The sequence below is a fragment of the Vicia villosa genome, unplaced genomic scaffold (genome assembly GCF_029867415.1).
Source record: "Vicia villosa cultivar HV-30 ecotype Madison, WI unplaced genomic scaffold, Vvil1.0 ctg.001049F_1_1, whole genome shotgun sequence".
Taxonomy (NCBI): domain Eukaryota; kingdom Viridiplantae; phylum Streptophyta; class Magnoliopsida; order Fabales; family Fabaceae; genus Vicia; species Vicia villosa.
Genome location: NW_026705459.1, coordinates 111948 through 128591, shown reverse-complemented (window position 1 = coordinate 128591; position 16644 = coordinate 111948). Strand labels below are relative to the sequence as shown.

At 36.7% G+C, this 16644-nt stretch overlaps 3 protein-coding genes and 1 long non-coding RNA gene across 4 annotated transcripts; all 4 read left to right on the top strand.

Annotated features, from left to right (window-relative positions):
- The first annotated feature begins 1815 nt into the window (after positions 1 to 1815).
- Positions 1816 to 2294, top strand: LOC131632908 (uncharacterized). The gene is made up of 3 exons (XR_009293172.1): positions 1816 to 1909; positions 2013 to 2103; positions 2201 to 2294. It is a non-coding gene; the product is annotated as an uncharacterized LOC131632908 (long non-coding RNA).
- A 1142-nt stretch (positions 2295 to 3436) lies between these two features.
- LOC131632896 (uncharacterized) lies at positions 3437 to 4041 on the top strand. Its single transcript, XM_058903616.1, has 3 exons — positions 3437 to 3513; positions 3614 to 3667; positions 3747 to 4041. The coding sequence occupies exons 1-3, from the start codon at positions 3439 to 3441 to the stop codon at positions 3924 to 3926; spliced, it is 309 nt and encodes a 102-aa protein (XP_058759599.1). The 5' UTR covers positions 3437 to 3438; the 3' UTR covers positions 3927 to 4041.
- Positions 4042 to 4908: 867 nt separating this feature from the next.
- Positions 4909 to 6550, top strand: LOC131632899 (uncharacterized). Its single transcript, XM_058903619.1, has 3 exons — positions 4909 to 5512; positions 5598 to 6039; positions 6127 to 6550. The coding sequence occupies exons 1-3, from the start codon at positions 4909 to 4911 to the stop codon at positions 6548 to 6550; spliced, it is 1470 nt and encodes a 489-aa protein (XP_058759602.1).
- Positions 6551 to 6646: 96 nt separating this feature from the next.
- Positions 6647 to 10340, top strand: LOC131632898 (uncharacterized). Its single transcript, XM_058903618.1, has 5 exons — positions 6647 to 7043; positions 7131 to 8351; positions 8481 to 8699; positions 8825 to 9682; positions 9763 to 10340. The coding sequence occupies exons 1-5, from the start codon at positions 6647 to 6649 to the stop codon at positions 10338 to 10340; spliced, it is 3273 nt and encodes a 1090-aa protein (XP_058759601.1).
- The last annotated feature ends 6304 nt before the right edge of the window (positions 10341 to 16644 follow it).

Sequence of the window (16644 nt, the reverse complement as noted above, 5' to 3'; positions counted from 1 at the left end):
ACATTTTTACAAAAAGCCATTATTTTTGTTGTTTTCGTTGAATCTGTTCGTGATTTTCTATGAGAATTTCTTTACCCACCTCCTAACCTTCTTAGTCACCTCTGGCGAATTTACCAAAATACCCCTTATTTCGGAAATACATTTCCGAAAACGTACTTTTATTGAAAAAAAAAAGTGTTTTCGGAAATGCACTTCCGAAAACACGAAAAAAAGGTGTTTTCGGAGATGCATTTCCGAAAACACCCACTTTTTTGAGTTTTCGGAGATGCATTTTCGAAATTTGGGAGAGGGGGTGTTTTCGGAGATGCATATCCGAAATATTCCAAGACCAAATTGGTCTTGGAATGTTTCGGATATACACTTCCGAAAGAATTCAATAATTATTAAAAAATTAAAATTTAATATTAAAATCAAGGTGAATCAATACAATTAATAGGTATAAAATGAAAGTGAATCAATAAAATGAAGGTGAATCAATAAAATCAAGGTGAATCAAAATTTTCTAAACAATTTTAAAGTTAAAAATTATTTTACTAACTTATATAAATCAAAAAGATCTTTATTTCATAAGTAAATTTTGAATTATATAAAATTAAATATAAAATTTATTCATTAAATAAAATTAAGACAAAATATTTTTTTAATTTTTTTAAACTAAATAAAAAATTATAACTCATTTTTAATTATGAATCAGAATAGAAATAAATAAATATATAATCATAATTATTAATTTTGTAAGTGAAATATATAAATATATAATATATAAATATATAATAATTATTATATAAATATATAATAATTATTATAAATTAAAACATTCATTTTTTTTAATTTTTATAATTATTATATAAATATATAAATATATAATAATTTTTATAAATATATAATAATTATTATAATTATTATATAAATATATAAATTAAAATACTCATTTTTTTTATAAATATATAACAATTATTATAAATATATAAATAAAAAATTATAACCTATTTTGTAAGTGAAATTATTTTAATTTTTTAATTAAAATTATTTTAAATTTAAAAATATGAATCAGGATAGAAATATATAATAGCTATTATTCATAACTCATAAATTATATCAAAATATATAATTATTATTATTCATTACTCATAAATTATATCAAATTTATGATATGTGAATTAATTAATATCCTAAAATTAATTTTTGGGATTTTTTTAGATTTTTTTTGTTGTTTCGGAGATGCATCTCCGAATTAGTCAAAATCTCAATTTTTGGGATTTTTTCGGAAATGCACTTCCGAAGTCTGGAAAAATTTAGAAAAAAAAATATTTCGGAAATGCATTTCCGAAGCGGGGTAAAATGGGATTTTCGCTGGGGTGACCCCCATAGGGAGGTGGGTAAAGAAAAAATCTTTTCTATATTTTCATACATTATATTTGGTTTTGGAAGGTTAACATTGGGTTGTTGGGAGGTGTTAATGACGAAGATTTTGTATTCATATTTTATTTTTTCAAACAGTGTGTCTTCATTCAAATAGGTTTATATTTGGTTGTAGGGAGGTGTTAAAGAGTATATTTTTTTATTATTTATCGTTGCCTGTAGTCTATATTTTATGGTTTATTTGATATTGATGGATTTTGTTTGTTTTGGTTTTGATAGGGAAGTGATATCCATGTTATCGTACCTCCCGTGTATAGGCAGAGTTTTGATTCGCTCTTTGTTGTTAATGATACTTACACTATTACAAACTTCCAAGTTCAGCTGAATGATCTGCTGTTCAAACCTTCTGCTCACAAGTACCTCCTTAATTTTACTAGTGGGACCAAAGTTGGGGATAGAAACGTGCATCAGATTCAGGAAAAGGCTTGTAGACTCACTCCTTTTCTTGATATTTTAACTGGGAAATGGAATAAAGATCAACTTTTAGGTCAAACTCTATTTACGTTTTGGGACAATCTCATCTTCTATGTTGCACTCTGCATGTGATATTTCGTTTAACCTGATGCACGTTTTGCCAATGACTTATACAGATGTTATCGGAGTGGTTGATGAAATTGGGTACACACAGGCCCAGGTTGGAAGTAAAAAGCAACAGGTCAACTTTGTCATTCGCGACTTGAGGTTGAAAGTTTGTTTGTTACCTTTCATACATCTTAATGGTAGCCCTTTATATCTTATATTTTGTCTGATATCGTAGTTTAAATGTGCATTTTTGTAGCAACAACACTATAACGGTTACGTTATGGGAGGCGTACGCGGTGCAGTTTATCAACTACGTTGAACAGCAGGTCGATACTACCATTCCGGTTGTGATTCTGATTCAATATACAAAAGTCAAAGAAGCTTTTGGTATATATTACTCCCATACTGGTTCCTACGGTTGATAAAGTGTGTTTTATGTTTTCAAGTAGATATTGTTATTAACTTATTTTGTGTTTTCAGGCAAATATCCACTATCTGTTACCAACACTTACAATGTCACCAAAGTGGCTATTAATGAAGACACGGAGACAATCAAACAATTCGCCAAAATGTACTCACTTGGTTTATTACAATATCCTGCACTTGGTATCATCCTTCATAATTAACTCTGACTATGTTATTTTGGTTTTCAGGCTTACACAAGATACTATAATGGCTGTCTCGGGCCTTCGCAGTCAGCAGTCTCAGGGCAGGTCGCAAAACTCATACACTTCTCGCCAATCACCTACCTAAAAATTGTTGTCTAATGCTGTTCTTCTTCCTCTTTAGCAAATAGTTAAACTCAAAGACGTAGTAATCTTTCATTTTTTTTAAGCATATATAGTCTAACTCTTATTATATTTGATTTTCCGTTAACCACCCTTTTGTAAACTCAGACTACTTTTTGTGCTACGGTTGCTACAATTACAAAAATCTTTGCCTCAAAATATGGCTGGTACTACCAGGCATGTCATGAATGCCCAAATAAAGTCACTGGTGATAAACCTCCCTACAAGTGTGTAAAGGGACATGACACTGAAACTGCCATATTCAGGTATAAACGCCAATTATTTATTTGATCAACTAATTTTCACACCAACTTTATCTGTGAAATGTGAACTTACATTTTTAAGGGTACAAACTTAGGTATAAAATAGAGGTGGGTGTTCTTCATGCTGGTACAAAATGCAAGTTTGTTTTGTGGGACAAGGAGAGTGAGGAACTATTGGAAGTGTCGACTGCTCATATGCGCGAAACAATGTTTCAGGTACCAACAAAAATATCACTAATGATTTTTAAAACATACTGGTTCAACACTGCATATAATAACTCATGGTGTATATATTCATTTTTATGTAGGCTGGAATATTTGATCCCCTCGATTTTCCGGTGGCACTTGACAAGCTCCTGGATCAGGAACTTGCCTTCAAAGTCAAGTGGCAACCAGATTGGTCTAATTGCTCTGTCATCATGTTAGTGAAAGATAAACCTATTATGGATCAACTAAAAGCTGAATGGGTGGATGCAAGTACAGTTAATTCACAACAGCTTTCCGCCCCTGTGAACCATGTAACATTTGTCTTGCACTGTGTCTAACATTTTCTTCTAACTTAGTTGAATACATGTCGAGTTTTATTTCTGATTTTCTTTTATTCATTTTTGTTTATAGATCAAGGAGAGTGTTGATGAGGCTGTTCCTGTTGATGATTCCGACATTGTTACGGTGTGGTTTTGAGCCCTATACAAATTACACTTATTTACCGCCATCAATGTACTTCTTTCTCACTTCTTTTTAACTGCAGGATCCTGAAATTACTTCCAAATTGCACGGTGAACCGGTCACACCTACGGCAAAAAGACAGAACCCGGATCCATCCATTGAATCTACAAGTCATGCAACACACAGCGAAGGAGATTTGTCTTCGACTAAACTTAAGAAACCAACCAGGATCACTAGGAAATTAGTGAAGATTGAAAAATAGTTGATAATATTGTCATGGCTGCTATTATTTTGGGTCATTTTATGTAAGGATTCTATTTGGAAACTACATATTTTGTTGTAATATTATATTATTATTCGACTACTGTTCGATCAATCTAACGAATGTTACGGTATCATACTACTGTGAAATCAATATAACGTATGCTTTCTGTATTATACTACTGTCCGATCATTTTAACATCGTTACTCGACTGCATTATTTGGTTGTTTTATTACATGAATGAAACAAATGTTTGTTTAAATGAGACAGCCAAATTTCTCTTTATATCATCATCAAACTTTATAGCTTTTATATATAGTATATGAGTAATATGATAAAGTACTTAAACAGCCTCACATTTTGCTACTTTACTTCTGCCTAACAACAAACTGGAAACTACGTCAATAAAAACTACATACTAACTTAATAAGGAATATTAAATGAGGAAACATAGTTTTATGTTCTATTACAAATACTTATACTTTTTTATCAAGTAGTACAACATACTTATTTAAATAATCATTGATTAGACACTTACTTGAGTCAATTGATTTGCTTTTGGCTTTTGTGTAAAGGTAGCCCCCTTTCATGTCTCACTTCCATCGATTTAGGCTTGAAACCTGCACAATAATTCCCTAAAATATGATAAAGTACAACCTCCTACTGCCTATAATCTTGACCTACTTTTTTTTATTTTTTTTTCTTATTTTGTTTTCTTATGTAGAGGATATTCTGAATTGTTTTATATTATTATTCATATGTGCCCTTATTTCAAATTTGAAATTTTCCCAGCTTTTTTTAAAATGACATCCTGTTTCCCTCTCTTTTTATTTTGATGAAGGAACAATTAGTTCCCTCCTTTGTTCAAATCATTGATATGTAAGAATTGTTCTGTTTTCAAATATAATCAAGGTCCATCCATTTGTTGGTTTAAACTACACTTCATACAATCAACTTCTTCATTTCAACTAAGTGACTTTCAATGGATGGCAACCCCTTTGATGCTAATGATTCCACTACAACTCTTGCAAGAAAAAGGAGGAGGATTTTGTTGTCAAAAAATAAACTCTCTAACCATGGCCATAACAAAGAAAACCAGCCAACATCAACACCTACTGCTGGGACATTCGCTGCCTCTTCCAGGGACACTGCAACAAGATCTCCTCTCCAGCCTACTATCTATAACGATTCCCACACTCTACCATCTCAACACCATGTTTCCATTTTACAAAACAAAAAAAGATCAAGAATTCTTGCCGGCAATGGGGTGAATCTGTTCAGCCGTTTCAACAATGTGGAGACATCTCCATCGTTCCATATAGGTGAATCATCAAACATCGGCAAGCGGCAAAAATTCACCCAAAATCAACTACTAATTACAACCCCTGCTGCTCTTAACAATTCCCACACTTCTCCTAAAATATCAAACCCAAAATATTTATCTCCTCCTAATCCTAATGTAAGTAGAACAGATTATTCCTCCGATGATACCAATGGAGATTCTGAAGATTGCGACTCATTTGGACACAACTCTGATTCAGATGACTCCGTAGAACCTGATGATATTCATGATCAACACAACCAGTGTAAGTTGCTATTTAACTTCTCTTGACATAATATCCGCGTAAATTGCTACCCGTTTGAAATCAATAAATATTTTATTTTCTGCAGCTTATTCTGATATTGGTGACCCTGTGTGGGAATGTTTAATTTGCCAAGCTTGCATGTGGTATGCAGAGCGCAAGAATATGAGAAAACATACTACTGTTCCAAAATTCGAATTCTGTTGCAGGAGCGGTAAAATTGTTTTACCCTACATGAAACAACCACCGTTATTGTTAGAAAAGCTACTTCATCACAAAACTGATCCTGAGAGCAAAAACTTTCAAGCCAATATACGAACATACAATGCAATGTTTTCGTTTACATCTCCGGGAATGAAATTTGACACCAAGATTCCCAAGGGAGGAGGTCCTCCAACGATGCGCCTACACGGTCAAACATGTCACTGGATAGGCAGTCTTATACCACCACAGGGTGCACTACCACAATATGCCCAATTGTACATTTACGACACTGACCACGAGATTACAAATAGAATGCGTTGTTTCAAGTAATGAGGTTTCCTCTCCTAAATATACCTAAGTGTTTATACGATTACTTAAACAAATAACACTATGTTTGCTATTATGTATTTCAGGGACAATACATCTATTGAAACATCTATTGTAGCAAAGTTAAAGAGTATGTTAGATGAAGTTAATGTTCTTGCCAAAGCGTTTCGAATGGCACATGATATGTTTAAGGCCAATCCATACGTCGAATTGAGGCTGAAACTTATCAGTGACAGACATGACGATGGTCGTGTGTATAATATGCCAACCGTTGCGGAAGTTGCTGCCCTTATTGTTGGAGATGTTGACACAGGTGAAATGAGAGACATTGTGGTCCAATACCGGAGTGGTAAATTACGAATAATAGATGAGTTCAATCCAAGTTATCTTTCATATCAATACCCATTGATTTTTTGCTACGGTGAAGATGGATACCGGAATAATATCCTTCACAAGTATCAAGATGAGACAACTGTTACAAGGAAGAACAGGCAATCTATCAAGGATTGACTGTGTTTTCGTCTCCAAGAACGCACAGATGAACCTAAAACATTATTGTACTCAAGGAAACTTTTCCAACAATTTTTGGTTGATGGTTACGCTATGATGGAATCAGAACGTCTCAATTGGTTGCGAAAAAATCAATCCAAGTTAAGGGTCAGAAAATACAATAATTTGCAACGAAGGTGTGAGCAAGGAGACCAGAATCCAGGTAACAAACAAGGTAAACGTGTTGTTCTACCATCTTCTTTTGTGGGTAGCAAACGATACATGGATCAACTTTACTTCGACGGTATGGCAATTTCAAGCAGATTGGGGTTCCCAGATTTGTTTATCACCTTCACATGCAACCCAAATTGGCCTGAGATTACACGGTTGCTGTCCCCGAAAAATTTAAAACCTCATGATAGGCCTGACATTGTTGCCAAAGTTTTCAACATCAAGTTTAAAGAGCTTATGGTTGATTTAACAAAAAAACGTATTCTTGGGAAAGTTTTGGCATGTAAGTTTTTTCCCCCCACTATGTTTCTAACTCTTCACTATTCTTTATTATTCATATTTACCAATTCTTTATAACTTATTTATGCAGTTATGTATACAATTGAGTTTCAAAAGCGAGGCTTACCCCATGCCCACATTTTGATCTTCTTGCACCCCCAAAGCAAGTATCCAACACCGTCCGACATTGATAACATCATTTGTGCCGAGATTCCTGATCCTGCACTTCATCCTGCTTTATACGCATTGGTAAAATCACATATGATACATGGACCGTGCGGTCTTTCGCGGCCTAATTCACAATGTATGAGAAATCAGCAATGTTCTAAATATTATCCAAAAAATTTCATCGAAGATACAGTTTTTAATGCTGAAGGTTATCCATTATATAGAACAAGATCCAACACCCATGTAATTACAAAAAATAATATTAGGTTGGATAATAGAAATGTGGTCCCCTATAACACTCGGTTATTGTTGAAATATCAAGCACATATTAATATGGAATGGTGTAACCAATGCACTTCTATCAAGTATCTATTCAAATACGTTCACAAAGGATATGACAGAATCGGTGCAAGTGTGGTTGCTTCTAAGTTAAACACCGGACTACAGCATGAATGTGTAGATGAGATCAAACAATATCTCGATTGTAGGTATGTTTCTCCGAGTGAGGCGTGTTGGCGAATAGTTTCATACAAGGTTCATGGGAGGAAACCTGCTGTTGAGCGAATGTTTTTCCATCTCATTGGTGAAAAGGCTGTCTATTATAAAGATTGTGAACAAATGGAGCATGTCTTAGAGAGTGCAAGCGTAACAGAATCTATGTTCACGTCTTGGCTGGTAGCAAATGCAACATATGAGGAAGCCCAGTCATTAACATACGGTGAATTTGTTACAAAGTTTGTTTATGTTAAGAGAAACAGATTGTGGAAGCCACGAAAAATAGGGTTCACTATCGGACGTTTGGTGTGGGTTCCACCGACAACCGGGGAACTTTTCTATTTGCGAATGATGTTGACGGTGGCTAAGGGACCAACTTGCTATGAAGATATCAGGAAGGTCGGTGAAACACAATATGACACCTTTCGAGAAGCATGCTTTGCAATGGGATTCTTAGATGATGATCGAGAATACATATGTGCGTTAAAGGAGGCAAGTGCTTGGGGGACATGTCATTATCTTAGAAAGCTGTTTGTTGTTATGCTCCTATCAGGTGCTGTAAACCGTCCTGCCCATGTATGGAAAGAATCATGGATTATATTGTCCGATGGTCTCTTGTACGAGCAAAAACTAATTGCCAACGATCCAGGTACACTAACTTTAACATCCCATGCTATTTATATTCTTAACTACCACGTAATACAATAACAATTTTACGTATAATGTAACATATTGTTGTGATCTTACTACAACGGCGCCTTTTTTCTACGGACCACAGATTTAACATTACCGGATGACGCAATCCAGCAGCTGACATTGATAGAGAACGAAAAAATGCTGCAACTGAACCATCGTACCCTACATGATTTCAAGCCCATTCCTTATCCGAATGACTATGTTATTCAACAACTGGGAAACCGGCTTATATACGATGAAAGACAGTACAATATCCAGGACATGAAGGCGGAATTTGATAACCTATTCAAATGTCTCACTGGTAATGAAATCTAAGATTAACATATTTCTTATTACTAATTTACATGCTTATATAAACAAATGTCAACAAGTATCATTTACGCATGTATGTCATTTTATACTGTTTGTTATTATGGTGTTAACAAGATGAACAGAGGAAGATTTACGACCAAATCATGGATGCCGTTAACAAACAACAAGGTGGTGTCTTCTTCCTGCACGGTTATGGCGGAACCGGTAAGACATATATGTGGAGAACACTTGCAAGTGCATTGAGATTTAAGCATGAGATTTGTCTTACTGTTGCAACAAGTGGGATAGCATCTCTTTTGTTGCCAGGGGGTCGTACAGCTCATTCAAAGTTCAAGTTGCCAGTTCCATGTCTCGAGAACTCAACTTGCAAAATTAATTTCAATGACCCTAGCGCTGGTCTTCTAAGGGAGGCAAAGCTAATTATATGGGACGAGGCACCAATGGCACACAAATATTATTTTGAAACGCTGGACAGAACTTTGAAGGATGTCAGGAGTAATTACGGTAACTCCGAAACTATTTTCGGAGGGAAGGTTGTGATTTTTGGTGGGGATTTTCGTCAGATATTACCCATTGTACCCGGAGGAAGCCGTTCTGACATTGTCCATTCAGCAATTAACGCTTCTTACATTTGGCATTATGTTAAAGTCTTGAATTTGACAAAAAACATGCGTCTATCCTCCGGATCAACTGAAGAAGATAAAAAGGAAATTGCGGATTTTTCAGATTGGCTTTTAAAGATAGGAGAGGGAAGAATTTCAGAACCTAACGACGGTTATGCTAACATTGACATCCCGCCCGAACTGTTAATTACAGACTTCGATGACCCTATTCTAGCCATCGTGGAGAGTACATATCCTGATTTCTTAAATTGTTACCAATCGTGTGATTATCTAAAAAATAGGGCCATTCTTGCTTCCACTTTGGACATTGTTGACAATATCAATGACCATATCCTTGCGATGATACCAGGTAAAATTTTGCATTAATTATAGGCCCATTCTTGCTTCCACTTTAGATTGTTATATCTTTTCTAATGGATAATTTTATAGGGGAAATAAGAGATTACTACATCTCTAACTCAGTTGATCGATCAGAAATCCATGACAGCAACATTCTTCAGGTGCTTAGCCCAGAATTCCTCAGCTCTTTAAGAACTTCTGGCCTACCCAACCATCACTTAAAGTTAAAGGTTGGAACACCAATCATGCTTATGCGAAACATTGATCAATCCCAAGGTCAATGTAATGGGACAAGGCTTATAGTAACTAATATGGCTGCTCATGTGCTTGAGGCCAAGTTGATGGGTGATAACAATAATGGGAAGGTTATATATATCCCGCGAATGGATATGTCCCCGTCTCAATCTCCTTGGCCATTCAAGTTATCGAGACGTCAATTTCCGGTTATTGTAGCCTACGCCATGACCATTAACAAATCACAAGGCCAATCGTTGGATTGGGTTGGACTCTATATACCTCGGGATGTTTTCACACATGGACAAATTTATGTTGCCGTTTCACGAGTTACAACTAAAAAAGGTATCAAGATATTGATACATGATGATAAAAACATTCCAAAGCTTTCAACATGTAATGTTGTATATAAGGAAGTTTTTAACAACATTTAGACGGTACGTATATATCTTTTTTCCAGTTTATATTTATCACTAATTGTTGATAACATTTTCTATACTATACATACTGTCGTTTATATATACTTTAAATTACCATATTTTGCATTCTAATAAAACCTACCTTCCTGTGCAGATCATCCAATAGACAGAGGATCCCAACATTTTTGAACACAAACACTTAACTGTTATGTTCTATATGTAGCAATATCATTGCCAACATTATTTTATATTTTGAATCTATGTTTGTTTTGCTCTTCATTTGCAATAAATATGTCAATTAGATAAAAAAATACAAACCTACAAACACCTACCAAAACATACAACCGGAACAAAAAGTATTATTTTTACCTCTAGAAATACAATCAATTTCCAATTATCATCACTAACCAAGCCATTATAATCAAAACAATATAACTGTTTTACCTGAGACTACACTATGAATTTCAATGCTTCTCGCCATAGCAAAGCTTGAAACTTCATCTTAGCCAACATTCATATTCCTTTGTTTTCATAATCTCTAGACCAATTCATTTGTCTCCTGTTTTCTTCCGCTTGGGTGTAGAATCCATTTTTTTCTTTATCATAAGGTTTTCAATAATGCATCCTTTGTTTCTTTCCAAATTTACTTTCACGTGGGACTCTTTATTGGCAGCACATGGTCACATCCTGTTGGAATATATTCTGCCAGCAAGTTTTTTATTATATTTACAATAACTTCTATGCAAAATAGGCCCACAACATATCACATGCTAATGGAATATGTAACGCCCGTATAATTTTAATATTAATTTAATCAAGAATATTGAATTAATAATTAGAATTATTAAGGATTTTGTGAAAATAATAAATAAATAATGGTTTATGGCATTTGGGCCATGTGGGAAATAGTAAAAGGGGGGGGGGGTGTGATATAGGAAGGCCCTTTACTAATATTATTATTATTTTCATAAAATAATTGGAATTGGGAAGAAAGAAAGAACGTGAAAGAACAGAAGTCTGAGGAACGAGGAACGTGAAGGAGAACGGTAGAGGGAGAGACCAAGAATCAAGAATTTGTCTAAGGTAAGGGTGGACTTATCTGATTATCATCTATTATCGGGTTAGGGGTTGATAATACTGAATAGATGTGGAAATCGGGTCGATTGAGTCATATGATAGGTTTAGGGATTGAGTCAATTGTATGATGTTTGATCTCTATGTTTGAATCTATGATGTCTGCGTTGTTATGGTCTCAATTGATGTGTAATTGGTGTATTATGAGACGTATTTTGTGTTGTTTGTGCATTCTATTTCTTTAGATTCGTACTGGTATGGTTTGGGTGTGTTTGGAATGCATAGAATGCTGTTTTCTGCAGGTTGGGGTTTCTGAAATTACCGGTTCGCGCCGCGTGCACAGGGTGGCGCCGCGAACAGGTGGGCAGAATGCCAGGAAGTTGTGATACGCTCAGGTCGCGCCGCGTACCTGTGTTCGCGCCGCGAAGGCGTAACTTTTTCTCGTTTCGCGCCGCGTGTGGATGTTTGCGCCGCGAACAGCTTGGCAGAGAGCCAATGAATTTTGGGACGCTCAGTGCGCTCCGCGAACGGGTGATGGCGCCGCGTGCTGTTGGTGTTTTGAGATATTTTAAAAGTTCAAAGATGCATAACTTTTTAACCGTTGGTCCGTTTGATGCGCCGTTTTGAGCTAAACGAACCTTGTAGGATAATCTATATGATGATGATTGATTGGTTTTTAGAATGATGAAAATACATGTATGCTATTCTTGTTGAGTATGATGATTGATGCAAATACGTGTATGTTTTGTGTATGATGATTATGGAATTGCAATTGAATGATGTTAATATATATGAACATACTTGAATGATGATGATGATGTTGATGATTGATGATGATGATGATAGTAGAAGTATGTTGTATATGTTGCATTCATTCATGCTCATTGATGATACTGTATCCATAAGGGTGTGTTGGATCAGTGAAGGGCATGATTCCCATCGTGTGGAATCTGTGCTGGCAGGGCCGTATCTTGGACGATGTTGGATCGGTCATGGATTATTCCCATTTGATGATGATTGGTACCACATGCATAGTGTCAGTTCATACATATGCATAATTTATAACATGATTGGATGTATTCCAGTGTTGTAAATATTAATGATGTATTGATTTTGGTTTGCTTGTTGCGAATGTCTGTTTATGAAACAATTGGGTGAATGATACAACTGTGATGTGTTATGGCTTTATAACCTTATAACATTTGTTAATTATGATGAGACTCACCCTTACATGTTGTCATTTTCAGATTGAGGATAGCGGCTGTTCGACTCGGTGAAGATTAGCTCATGAGTCAGTGTTTTAGTACCGTCAGGTGTCATGCTCTAATAGTTGTAACACTGGGGACGCGATTGTTTAGAGTTTATGATTATGACTCTAGTTATGTTTTGATGTTTTGAAGGATAAGTTTTGAAGATGTTAAACTTAGTCCGTTTTTGATAAATTTCCGCTGTGTTAACATGAACCGTTTTAAATTATGATGATTACCTCAGTGAATGCATGACATGACTGAATGATGTTTAATTATTATGAATTGTGGCACCCTTGTTTCATGTACTCTGAATAATTGTTTTAAATTGCCGTGGGGTTAGTAAGGGGTGTTACAATAGTGGTATCAGAGCCTGGTCGGTTGTTATGACCAGAGTCTTAGTGTCAGTTTTGCTTTCCTGTGTATGCGACTAGTAAGAGTTAACTGTCGATACTTCTGTTCTGATTAAATTGGTTGTGATTTAAGCAGAACAATGGCTGGAAGAGGAGGAAGAAACGATGATGCTATCGCTGAGGCTCTGGGCATGATTGCTGGTGTGCTGGGAGGAAATGCCAATGGAGCTGCGATCGGTGCTGACAGGCACCTGAACAATTTTCAGAGGAATAATCCTCCATTGTTCAAGGGCACGCATGATCCTGAAGGTGCTCAGAAGTGGCTTAAGGAGATCGAGAGAATCTTCAGAGTCATCGATTGTGGTGAGGATCTAAAAGTGAGGTATGGTACTCACATGTTGTCTGAAGAGGCTGACGACTGGTGGCTGACTACCAGGACTGAACTGGAAGCTGATGGTGTGGCTATTTCTTGGGCTGTGTTCAAGAGAGAGTTTTTGAGAAGGTACTTTCCTGAAGACGTAAGGGGTCGAAAGGAAATTGAATTTCTGGAACTAGTTCAAGGTAGCATGACAGTACCAGAGTACGCTTCGAAGTTCGTTGAGTTGGCAAAGTACTACGTCCACTACAACAATGATGAAGCTAATGAATTCTCGAAGTGCGTCAAGTTCGAGAACGGTCTCCGCGATGAGATTAAACAGGGTATCAGATATCAGAGAATCCGAAGATTTGTAGACTTGGTGGACTGTAGTAGAATCTTCGAGGAAGATAATCTCAAGCTGAAGTCATCTCACTCTCGCGAGTTAGTTGACAGGAAAGGGAAGAAGCCTATGGATAAGGGTAAGCCATATGGTAGAGGTAATCCAAAGACTGGTGGTTGGAAGAAGCCTAGTGGGGGAGACTCCAGTGCTTTTGTCAGGTGCTATAACTGTGGTGAGGTCGGGCACCGTAGGAATGAGTGCAAGCTGAATCAGAAGAAGTGCTTCAAGTGTGAAGAGGTGGGGCATGTTGCCGCTGATTGTAAGAAGAAGATTGTGACTTGTTACAATTGTGGTGAGGAGGGTCACATTAGCCCACAGTGTCCTAAACCGAAGAAGAACCAAGCTGGAGGGAAGGTCTTTGCTTTGTCTGGATCGGAAACCACTCCGGAGGATAGACTAATTAAAGGTACGTGTTTTATTCATGGCACACCTTTAGTTGCGATTATTGATACTGGAGCAACTCATTCTTTTATTTCTTTGGATTGTGCTGAGAGGTTGAATTTGGAAATATCTGAAATAAATGGAAGTATGGTTATTGATACTCCAGCGTCGGGGTCAGTAACTACTTCGTCTGCATGCTTGAATTGTCCGGTTGATATTTTTGGTAGGGAATTCGGGATGGACTTAGTGTGCCTTCCATTGAAACAACTCGATGTAATCCTGGGGATGAACTGGTTAGAATTTAACCGTGTTCACATCAACTGTTTTTCGAAGACAGTAATCTTTCCTGAAGAAGTTCATTCTGATGATCTGGAGATGACGACTAGACAAGTGGGTGAAGCTATCAAGGATGGTGCAACAGTGTTTATGTTGTTCGCATTGATGAATGTGAAAGAAAAAGTGGCGAGTAGCGAATTACCTGTGGTGTGTGAATTCCCAGAAGTTTTTCCGGAAGAAGTGAATGAATTACCACCGGAAAGAGAAGTGGAGTTTTCTATTGATTTAATTCCGGGAACTAGCCCAGTGTCAATGGCACCATACCGTATGTCCCCGTCTGAGCTGACAGAACTGAAGAAGCAGTTGGAAGAATTACTGGAGAAGAAATTCATTCGTCCTAGTGTCTCTCCGTGGGGTGCACCTGTGTTGCTAGTGAAGAAGAAGGAGGGTTCAATGAGGCTGTGTGTGGATTACAGACAATTGAACAAGGTTACTATCAAGAATCGGTATCCCTTGCCGAGGATTGATGATTTGATGGATCAGTTGGTTGGAGCATGTGTGTTTAGTAAGATTGATCTGAGGTCTGGGTATCACCAGATTCGTGTGAAAGACGATGATATTCAGAAGACCGCTTTCAGGACAAGGTATGGACATTACGAGTATTCGGTAATGCCGTTTGGAGTTACTAACGCACCTGGTGTATTTATGGAGTATATGAATAGGATATTTCATCCTTATCTCGATAAGTTCGTGGTAGTGTTTATAGATGATATCCTAATATATTCTAAGAGTAAGGAAGAACATGCAGAACATCTCAGAACTGTGTTAGAGCTGTTGAAAGAGAAGCAACTTTTTGCCAAACTGTCGAAGTGTGAATTCTGGTTAGAGGAAGTTGGTTTTCTGGGACATGTGATTTCTAAGAATGGTATTGTTGTTGATCCTACAAAGATAGAAGCTGTGTCTCAGTGGGAAGCTCCGAAGTCAGTGTCAGAGATTCGTAGTTTTCTTGGCCTTGCAGGTTACTACAGGAAGTTTATTGAAGGATTTTCAAAGTTAGCATTGCCGTTAACTAAATTAACCAGAAAGGGTCAGGCTTTCATTTGGGATGTAAAATGCGAGGAAGGATTCCAAGAGCTGAAGAAGAGGTTGACTAGTGCTCCTATTTTGATTTTGCCGAATCCGACAGAATCATTTGTGGTTTATTGTGATGCTTCGCTGATGGGTTTAGGTGGAGTATTGATGCAGAACCAACAAGTGGTCGCGTACGCGTCGAGACAACTCAAAGTGCATGAAAGGAATTATCCGACTCATGATTTGGAGTTGGCAGCGGTGGTTTTTGTCTTGAAGTTGTGGCGACATTATTTGTATGGGTCGAGATTTGAAGTGTTCAGTGATCATAAGAGTCTGAAATATCTCTTTGACCAGAAGGAACTGAATATGAGGCAGAGAAGGTGGTTGGAATTCCTTAAAGACTATGATTTTAGTTTGAATTACCATCCGGGTAAGGCAAACGTAGTTGCGGATGCTTTAAGTAGGAAGACTTTGCATATGTCTATGCTAATGGTGAAGGAATTGGATTTGATTGAACAATTCAGAGACTTGAGTTTGGTATGTGAAGGTACTCCTACTAGTGTTAAGTTGGGTATGCTGAAGCTAACCAGTGGTATTCTTGAAGAGATCAGAGAGGGCCAAAAGGCTGATGTCGAATTAGTCGACAAGTTGACTTTGATTAACCAAGGCAAGAGCGGTGAATTCAGAGTTGACGAGAATGGTATACTGAGGTTTGGAAACAGAGTTTGTGTTCCGGATGTTGCTGAAATCCGAAGAAATATTTTAGAAGAAGGACACCGTAGTGGATTAAGTATTCATCCTGGTGCTACCAAGATGTATCATGATTTGAGAAAGCTATTTTGGTGGCCTGGAATGAAGAAAGAAATTGCTGAGTTTGTGTATTCTTGTTTGACTTGTCAGAAGTCAAAGGTGGAACATCAAAAGCCATCTGGATTTATGCAACCGATGTTTATTCCTGAGTGGAAGTGGGATAGCATATCGATGGATTTTATTTCGGGTTTGCCGAGAACTGTTAAGAATTGTGAAGCTATCTGGGTTGTGGTGGACAGATTGACAAAGTCTGCACATTTCATACCGGTAAGAATGGATTATCCGATGGAGAAGCTGGCTCAATTATATATTGAGAAGATAGTTAGTCTGCATGGTATTCCTTCGAGTA